Raw genomic sequence first — 9,739 nt, forward strand, 5'->3', positions numbered from 1 at the left:
GTTACTTATAATATTCCATTTTATCATTTTAATGTCTTTAGGCTCTGTAATGAAGCTCTTTTTATCGGTTATCTTATGCGGCATAACTAATTAGTTCAAACCTTAGTGGCTTAAAATAACATATTTATTATTTCAGGATTCTTTGGATCAGGATCCTGGAAGTGACTTAGCCAATGTTTCTGGATCAGTGTTTCTTACGCAGAAGATGTTGGCCAGGATGTCAGTTATCTAAAGACTTGACTAGAGCTGAAAGATTTGCTTCCAAGAGTGCTCATTCACATAGCCATTGGCTGGAGGCCCGTTTTTTTACTGCTCTCTGTTAGGAAGGCCTCAGTTCCTCACCACATGGGCCTCTGCAGTGTTGCTTGACTGTAATGACGCATGGCAGCTAGCTTCCCCTGGCTAACGAGTGAGTGATGGGACAGAGAGATCAAGCAGAAAGCTGCACAGTGCCTTTTCTCCCCTAGCTGCTGATGTTAACACATATTCACTCAGCTTTATTTTGTTTGTTAGAAGCAAGTCACAAATGCAGCCCATAGTAAAGGAGAGAATTGAGGCACCAACACTTAATGGTGGAAGTGTCAAAGAAATTATGGGCATATTTTATAGACACCTCCAATCCCAATACTGATAATGGTATTTTATATGTTTCTTCTGATGCATTGGGATGGAGGCTTATACATTTTATTGAAATGATCTCTTCAAGAACCTACTTTTGGTATCATTGATTTTTCACTATTTCTGAAGTACCAGTCAAGGTTATTGTAGGATACTCTACTGGGATTTCTCATGATTAGACTGAGGTTATGGGTTTTTGAGACGAACATCACAGTGTAAGTACCATTTCATCACGTCATATTAAGGGTACAGATTACCAATGTGATATATTACCATTGATGTTCGCCTTGATCATTTAGCTGAAGTGGCATTTGTTTGTTTTATCTACTAGAAAGTTACTGTTCTGCCCCCCCACCCCGCTCCACACACACACACACACACACATGCACACACAGTCCATACTATACTCTTCCTTCCCCCATACTGTACTGTTGGAGAGGAAGTCAGTATGAGCAGCTCCCATTAAGGAGTGGGGAGTTATGCTCCCTTTTAAGGTAGAGTGTGTACATAACTTATTTGATTCTTCTGCATGAGAGATTAGCTTAACTCTCCCATTTACTAATCCACTTATTGATAACAGTATGGATTCATTAAACTTATTTTATACTTCGGGTTGTAATCCATTCTTATTTTCTTTGTTCAAATTGACAGCTTTGGCACTGTCAATTATTCTTCAAAGAGATTTTTGAAAAATAAGAAAAGTCTTTATGTTTACTTGTATATTAACTATTTCTGGCACTCTGTTGTATACCAGATTTCCATCTGATTTCACTTACTATCTTCCTGAGTTCCTTTAATATTTCAAGTAGTGCATGTCTGCTGATGATTAATTCTTTTAGCTGTTTCATGTCTAAAAAATTGTTTCTTTGGATTTTTTGAAAGATAGTTTCATTGGGTATACGATTCTAGGTTGACTTTTTTCTTTTAGTGCTTTAAATATGTCACTTCACTTTCTTGTATTATTTTCGATGAGAACTCTTTTTTCTTATCTTTGTTAGTACTATGTTATTTTTCCTTTGGCTGCTTTTAAGGTTTTTCTTTTTATCTTGGTGTAGTTTTATTTATGTTTTCCCTCCACAGAGTTTGCGCAGTTTTTTTTTGTTTGTTTGTTTTAGATCTATGAGGCTGTTTATTTTCATTTAATTTGGAAAAACTTCAGCCATTATTTCTTCAAAAAATTTTTTGTTTCCTCCTCTCTCTTACCTGTATTGGGGACTTCAAATACATGCATGATAGGCCAATTTAAGTTGTTGCATAATTCATTAATGGTCTGCTTTTAAAAACAAACAAAAACAATCTGTTTTTTGTTTGTTTGCTTGTTTGTTTTTGGATGTTCTGTTTCTGTGTTTCAGGTACACTAATATCTTTTTTTGCAAGGTTTAATCTGTTAATACATCTAGCATATTTATCACCTTAGACATTGTATATGCATTTTTTTTATCTTTTAAATATAGGTCTTTATATCTCTTCCATGTGTATTTAGCATACTCATGCTTTCCTTAACCTTCTTGAATATCTGTACTATTGTAATAACTTTAAGAATTTTAAAGCAGTTCTATCATCTGTCATTTTTGTATTTCTCTTGATTTTTCTTTTTATTATGAATCTTATTTTCCTGCTTCTCTGCTACATGGTATATTTTGATTGAATGCCAGATATTGTGCATTCTACCTGTGGTGTGCTAGATATTATTTATTCTCTTAAATATTCTTGAGATTTGTTCTAAGAAGCAGTTAAGTTACTTGGAAATGGTTTGAATTTTTCAAGGTTTGCTTTTATGCTTTGTTTGGCAGAAAAAGAACAGACTTTGGCTCTATCATTGAGGCAACACTTGTATTTGCTGGCTTTAATAGTACAAGTTGCCCTGACTGGTTTGGCTCAGTGGATAGAGCGTCGGCCTGCGGACTGAAAGGTCCCAGGTTCAATTCCAGTCAAGGGCATGTACCTTGGTTGCGGGCACATCCCAGTGGGGGGTGTGCAGGAGGCAGCTGATCGATGTTTCTCTCCCATCGATGTTTCTGGCTCTCTGTCTCTCTCCTTTCCTCTCTGTAAAAAATAAATAAAATATATTAAAAAAAATAGTACAAGGTTTTCCACTTCGATGGGAACAAGCTCAACCTTGTGTGAGCTCCAAGATTGTTTTGCATGCTCCATTTTCATGGTTGCCCAGCTTTGGGTGGTTTTCTCACACCCATGCAGCAATCACTATTTAGCTAAAGACTCCTTTGGAAGAATCCTCTGAAGTTCTCGTTTACTCTGTAGTTCTTTCTTCCCCATGTATTTCCTCGTTGGTGCTGTACATTATGAATCCTACGTACCTTTACCTCCCCTAATTCACCCCTGTCTTTTTAAGTCAGGGAGAATGTTGGGCTCTGTTTCGTTCTTCATCCTTGCCCTGCAGCCTGAAAAGTCCCCAGGCCGTATGGCTGACTCTTTATAGACATTTTCTCATTTGTTTCCCTTCTTTCAAGGATCACTGTCCTACAGTGCCTATTGTTTGATCTCTGACAAATCATTTTTTCATACATATTTTGTCCAACATTTTAGTTAATGTGGGAAGGTAAATCCTGTCATATATATATATATAGAAGCCTTCCCCTGATCTCTGGGTTGCCTCCTGCCCCTGAGGGCTCCCGGACTGTGAGAGGGGGCAGGCTGGGCTGAGGGACCCCCCCCCCCCCCCTCCAGTGCATGAATTTTCATGTCCCGGGCCTCTAGTAGTTTATAAAATTCTTAGTTCAGAAATACACTATTCTGTCAGTGAAGCAAAGTACAGTTTATTTAATGGATGATGTTTTTGGTAGTGCTAAGGGGAGGAGTTGAGTATTTCTATTTTTTTACATAGGATCCTAAGTTTTCCACTCTTACTTGTTTTTTCCTCCTAGCACCCAGTTTCCAAAGTATTTCCTTCCCTGCTTTTTTACCATCTTCTATTCCTACATTTCTTTTCTAAGACGAACCCCTTGCCTTTTGTGTTCATGTTTAGTCTCTTACCTGTAGTCAGTGTTCTACCGGACTTTGATCTACCAGATTATTTGTTACTAGTATTTGTTTCAGGTTAGCTAACCCAAATCTAACTCAATACATTAGCACAAAAGGGATATGAGTGATTCTAATTATGCTTCATTAAAAGGGTCATTTAAAAGTAAATGAATAGAATATATTCATCTTAACTAAAACCAGTAGGAGGGAATTTGTACTCTACCAAATCTCCCACCCTAAATGTCTTTCTGCTTCCTCACACCAACATCCAACAATATTTTAGAGGAATATAAACCTACCAGAGGCCTGGTGCATGACATTCGTGCACTGGGGAGGGAGGTGAGGGGCTCCCTCAGCCTGGCCTGCGCCCTCTCGCAGTGTGGGCCCCTCGGGAACAGGCCTAACCCAGCAGTCGGACATCCCCTGAGGGGTCCTTAGTGCTGCTGCAGAGGCAGGAGAGGCTCCTGCCACCGCTGCTGCGCTCGCCAGCAGTGAGCCTGGCTTCTGGCTAAACGACGCTCCCCCTGTGGGCGCCCACTGACCACCAGGGGGCAGCTCCTGCGTTGAGCGTCTGCCCCCTGGTGGTCAGTGCGCATCATAGTGACTGGTCGTTCGGTCGATTTGTATATTAGGGTTTTATTATATAGGATTATTTTTGTACTTGGTCCAATCCCCTCTTCTCTCTTCCATGCATTTTTTTCTGAACTTCCTAGCTATCTAAAAGGAGTTGCTGTTGGAGTTCCAGATTGGAAACAACTGAAAGTGATCTATATATTTTTTTCTTCAGGTAATTTGAAATTTAGTGTTCTCTGTCTTTTGTTGTTGTTGTTCTTAATATTGATCTATATAGTGTTTTGGGGGAGGATGTGTGGAGAGGTTGGCATTTAGGTAACTATCAGTACTTTTGTTTCCTCTAAGCCTGGAAAAATCTGCTTTTTGAGAGGAATTAAGAAAAAAAAGCTAATTTGGATATTTTCTTTAATCAGAAACGTATGATGGCATGTGACATGGCATTTGACCTTTTAAAATGGCTGGATTTTACAAAGAAGGGACTTTGGGATTTTATTCTTTCAGAAACAGAGCAGTAGAGAAGTTTTACTATTTTCCATGTAAATTTTGAATTCCAGATTGTTCTTACACCTATGTGTGGGATGTCTATAAAGTTAGGTTAAAGTTACTACATAATACCTTTTAGTGCTTTAATGAAATAGTGAATTATTGTTACTTGACCTTTTGAAAAGGTCAGTAGTACATTTTGTTTCATTTTTTGAAACGACATTTAAATGTAATGAAAGTCAGAACTGTAATATTACCATGAAAGTAAAGGTTATGGGGTACATTTAATTGTGTTCCTCTATTTTTGAAACTGCTTTGAGGGAGACTGCGCTAAAATTCTTGTGGTAATTGTTTTTCGAGAATTTTATTACTCTTTTTCATTTTATAGTGTTGGAGTAAAAGATTATAATTCTGTTTGTCCTTTTCTGCCTACCTTTGCTCAGATTTCATGTGTATTATCCTATTTAAGTTACAAAGTTTAAGCTGCTTACTCATCCACTTTCTCAAGAAAGTAAAACTGAATAAATTTCTGAGAACAGTCCCTTTTTCCTTAGAAAGAAAGACTCTTGAGTAAAATTTTATATATTCAAATGTATAGTTAGTGAATATGTAAGTTGAAAGAAGTATTGTATTATGTTAGCAATTTTATTAACTATCTGCAAATGTGGGAGAATTAAAGACATTCTGATTTATGAAAATATTTCTCTGATGTTTGTATATTTAGATTATTTAACTAAATATATTTTTATTTTATAAAATATAGAATATTGGAAATATGATGCCTATAATGTATTACGTGTTCTTATTTTACTTACCAACATTATGACTTCTTTTATATTCAAAGCAATTTGAAGGAATTTTCTTTTTCATACATTTATTTCCCATGAAATAACATTTAAAAATCTTTGTCTACATTAACAATTTCTTATAACTCTTATGTTTATGTGAGGGACTGTCTCTTTGAAAACAACTTTAGTGGTTTGATTTCCCAATAATTACAAAGTCTTGGCCAATTAATTTTCCTCAAATGCAATATTATGTTGCTTATATTTTAACAGGTATAAACATATGGATGAAGTTTATACCATTTAGAAAATAAAGGAAGCATTGCCTTTTCTATATGATTCTAAAATTAAGTGAAACTCGTAACATTAAATGAAAGGTGAAAATTTGAACCTTTTCAATATTTTCCACAGGGAAGAGACTTCCATCTTAAAATATTGTTGCCTGAAGATTTGCAGCTGAAGAATGCAAGGTGATATATTTTGTTCTATATTTGCATCTTTATGGAATGGTTAGTCAATTAATCTGCTATAAACTGATTTCAGTCATTAGAGTTTCGCCTAAAATGCTTATTAGTCATTTCTGACTTTCCCAGATCATTGTGTATTTATAAATTATTTTCCCTGGTGCTGAAGTACTTTTCAAAGGTGACACATTAATTCTCTAATTTTCTTTTTTATTTAAAGCAGTAAACAGCAACTGTGTAAATTTCACTAACAAGTATTGAACTGAAGTATAAAGGTAGAATACAAAAGAAGTAGAGTTAGTACAGACAGCCTGTCAAGGAATGTCAAGAGATGAGACTAGAAATTTAGGTAGCACCCCAAATCTCATTTCTGCTCCTAAATATCTCCTAAATATGCCTCCTAAATATCCGGAGGCATTTACAAGTAGAATTGATGGATTTTGTGATTGATTAGAAGTGGGATATAAGAGGGCAAGAGGAATGGAGGATGCTTTCCAAGTTCCTGACTTGGATCACTAAGCTAGAGAAGAGGGAATTGATGGAGAAATTTTTTAAGACATATCAGGTGTGAAATATCAAGAGAGGCTATTCAGTAGGTAGTAGTGTATTGGTGTGTTAATTCCAGTGTGAGACTTGGAATGGAGATGCATGTGGAATTCACAGTAGGCATGGGGTTTGGGGCTCTGAGTACGGATAGAGTTCAACGCTGCATGTGGTGGGTGAAAAGAGAAAGCCAGTGAGGGTATACCACATTTAAAGGACTGGTAAATATAGAGGACCTTGGAGGAAGACTAAGGATTGACCAGAAAAGTAAGGGGAAAAACTGAAGCCAAACAAAGAGAGACTTAAGGAAGGGGTGGTTAATAGTGCTGAGTGTTGCAAGGGGATCATGTTAGAAATGATTTGGTTTTATGTAGACACAAGACAGGTGTATTGGGTTTTAGAGTGGATGATGAGTGGGTGGAAAGGAAATCTAAACAGTATAAACTATTTTGAAGAAAAGGAGTGGCCAATGCTGGGAAAACTTAGGCCTCCTACTTCTAGGTAAGTTCAATCTCTTCCTAGAAGAGTTACTTACCTAACAATGTTGAGAGCATAGCTGAGATGATCCAGTAGATAGATGAACATTAACTATCACTAACGTGATTAAAAGGCTGTATCCTTTTACAGTGGGGCATTGACTTAGAAGTTTAATTTGTTCCGTGACGGAGCTCATAACTCAAATTACTCGTATGTCAAATCAAGAAGTGAACGAGTGAGACACGTGATGCTGCGCTGATGTTGTGGCGTTCACTGTGACGTTCACTGCACCAACTAGCGTTCACTGCGCCAACGAGCGGTGGGGTATCTGAAGCTGGCTCGTAACCCGAATTTTAGCTCGCAACTCAAAGCAAAAAATTGGCTGAGAGACGGCTCGTATCTCGAAAAACTCGTTAGTTGGGACACTTGTAAGTCAAGGCCCTGCTGTAGTTATATTACTCTGGAATTTGAAGAAGATTATATTGCTACATAAACTTTCTCAAATATAAGTTCTGTATATTAAGATCTAAACTGTTGGTTCTATTTAACCTACCTCGGAGCAGAATCTGGTTCAATAGATAACATTGCTATGTTTAAAAAAAGATGTACTGTTTGCCTGTCATTTATTGATTGCAATTATTTATATTTTGAAATAAAATTAGTACTGTAAGTTTGAAGACTTTGAACTTTATAAGTGGTAAAAATTTTATTAACTCTTCAGAATTATGTTTGTCTTTCTTTTCTATGCTCATGCCTGTTTGTGTTAGCATACATGTAAGTTTTTTCCTATTCTGAACAAATAACAGATTATTTTATTCCATTAAATTTTAGATTACTATGTAGTTGGAAGCTGAGGACAATACTTTGTGGATACCACCAAATAATACAACAAGTAAGTCCTTTAAAAGATTTATGTTTTAAGCAAGGGTAAGAAATTACTAAGTTTACTCTTTTTAAAAGACTTACTGTGCAGAATGTTGTAACAAACTAGTTGCTAAATTTTGTAGGTTTCATCTATATGAAATATTTTAAGGATCTGTACATTATGTAAAGTGTTTTTCTGTCTCAGAATCCTTAGCACATCTCTGGGCAGCATTTATGTTCAAGATTTCCATCTTTGAGACTTCAGGGTCTTCAAATGCATTCACCCTTATCCATATCCATCACTTTTTGAGTGATTTTTTTTCTGCTAAGACTGAATAGTGGTGTTATAAAGAAATGCCAGGAACCATTTAGGAGTTGTAGGATATCTGTGACAAAAATGGGATTGTAGTTCTAGATTATTAACAGAAAAGGTGTGGAAATCACTTGGGATCATGTATGTGGACATAATAGGAGTAGCTGTAAAGGCCACGTTAGTGAGATATAGGCAGGATTAATTTAGTTATTCTTTTTAAAATTATTGTATAGTAGTAACTGTAAGTTTGTACCTTTTGATCACCTTCACCCATTTTGCCCACCCTATGTCCTCTGGTTTAGTTATTCTTAATGTTTAGGTTCCTGTACCTGAAAATTCCATTAAAGAGTAAAGAAACTTTAAAACAAAATCACTGCTGCTAAAGCAAATGAAATGCCTCTTGTAGAAAAATAAATTAAGTAGAAATGCATTTAATTTTATGCTTTTCCCTCTTATATTTTCTCTATCTAAAAGGCAGGTTATTATCTATGATAACTGACAGTGACAGAAACTCTCAAATAAAGCATTACTGAACCAAAAAGAAATAATAGGAGATAAACTATTTGATTTGTAGAGTGTAGGCTGTAATTGCTGGCAGTATAATTACAGCAGTTTTTCAAGGGGATGCTTAAATCATTTCTTCTGTTTTTTTCCCATTGCTCCCTACCTATCCCCTGTGACTATTTATATTATATATTGAAGTTTAAGAAGTGAACCTATTGAGATATTTAAAAAGCCTGAAAATCTTGTTAATAAAGACTAAGTATAATAATAAGATCTCTTTTTTCTTTACCAATTCACCAAGAGGGTTCCTAGAAAAAGTCCCAATTACTTAATCTCCTTTCTGCCCTCCAGTTGGTTATGTAGAACCCAATATTAGTTGAGTCTTTGTTTTATTCCAAGTCCAGATGAATATCAATATTCTTTCTTTGTATCATTTTTTTAAATTGAGTTCAGAGAGGAAGGGGGAGAGAGAGAGAGAGAGAGAGAGAGAGAGAGAAACACATCAGTGGTGAGAGAGAATTATTGATTGGCTGCCTCCTCCATGCCCCCTACTAGGGGTTGAGTGTGCAACCCAGGCATGTGCCCTTGACCGGCATCGAAACTGGGACCCTTCAGTTCACAGGCCGAGGCTCTATCCGCTAAGCCAAACTGAGTAGGGCTCTTTGTATCATTTTTAACCAGTAAATATGGATCAGGGGGTCAGCAGTCTTTTTCAGTGAAGGACCAGATAGTAAATTTTTCAGGTTTTGTGGACGGTAAGTTCTCTGTTACAGCCACTCAACTATGCCCTTTAGCGCTAAAGCAGCCATGACAAGAGGTAAAGGAATGGCTTAGCTGCATTTCAGTACAGATTTATTTACGAAAGCATGCATTGGCTGGATTTAGCCTTTGGGCTGTAGTTTGTAGACTGTGGATATAACTTATTACCGTATTTGCCGGCGTATAAGATGATTTTTTGGCCCTGAAAAATATGCCTCCAAGTGGGGGGTCGTCTTATACGCCAGGTACACTTCAGATAGACTGCCCATAGTGCTTGCCCCGTGCCATAGTGGCCTCCCGATGCCCGCCCACTTCATTCCACATACAGGCATCAGCAGCGCTGCTGGGTGTATGCTCGGCTGTTATGCGATTTT

At 36.8% G+C, this 9,739-nt stretch overlaps 1 protein-coding gene across 3 annotated transcripts in view; it reads left to right on the forward strand.

The window, feature by feature from the left end:
• FANCL (Fanconi anemia complementation group L) overlaps positions 1–9,739 on the forward strand; it is a 61,072-nt gene that overhangs the window by 2,267 nt on the left and 49,066 nt on the right. For 2 of the 3 annotated variants that reach the window (XM_006778577.2, XM_015557915.1), the window contains exons 2-3: positions 5,853–5,911; positions 7,757–7,817. In XM_006778577.2, coding sequence (XP_006778640.1) covers positions 5,853–5,911; positions 7,757–7,817 — 120 coding nt within the window. Of the gene's footprint in view, positions 1–4,313; positions 4,388–5,852; positions 5,912–7,756; positions 7,818–9,739 lie in introns of all 3 variants that reach the window. The other variant, XM_015557916.1, reaches the window with a different exon arrangement.

The sequence above is a fragment of the Myotis davidii genome, unplaced genomic scaffold (genome assembly GCF_000327345.1).
Source record: "Myotis davidii unplaced genomic scaffold, ASM32734v1 scaffold6, whole genome shotgun sequence".
Classification (NCBI taxonomy): Eukaryota; Metazoa; Chordata; class Mammalia; order Chiroptera; family Vespertilionidae; genus Myotis; species Myotis davidii.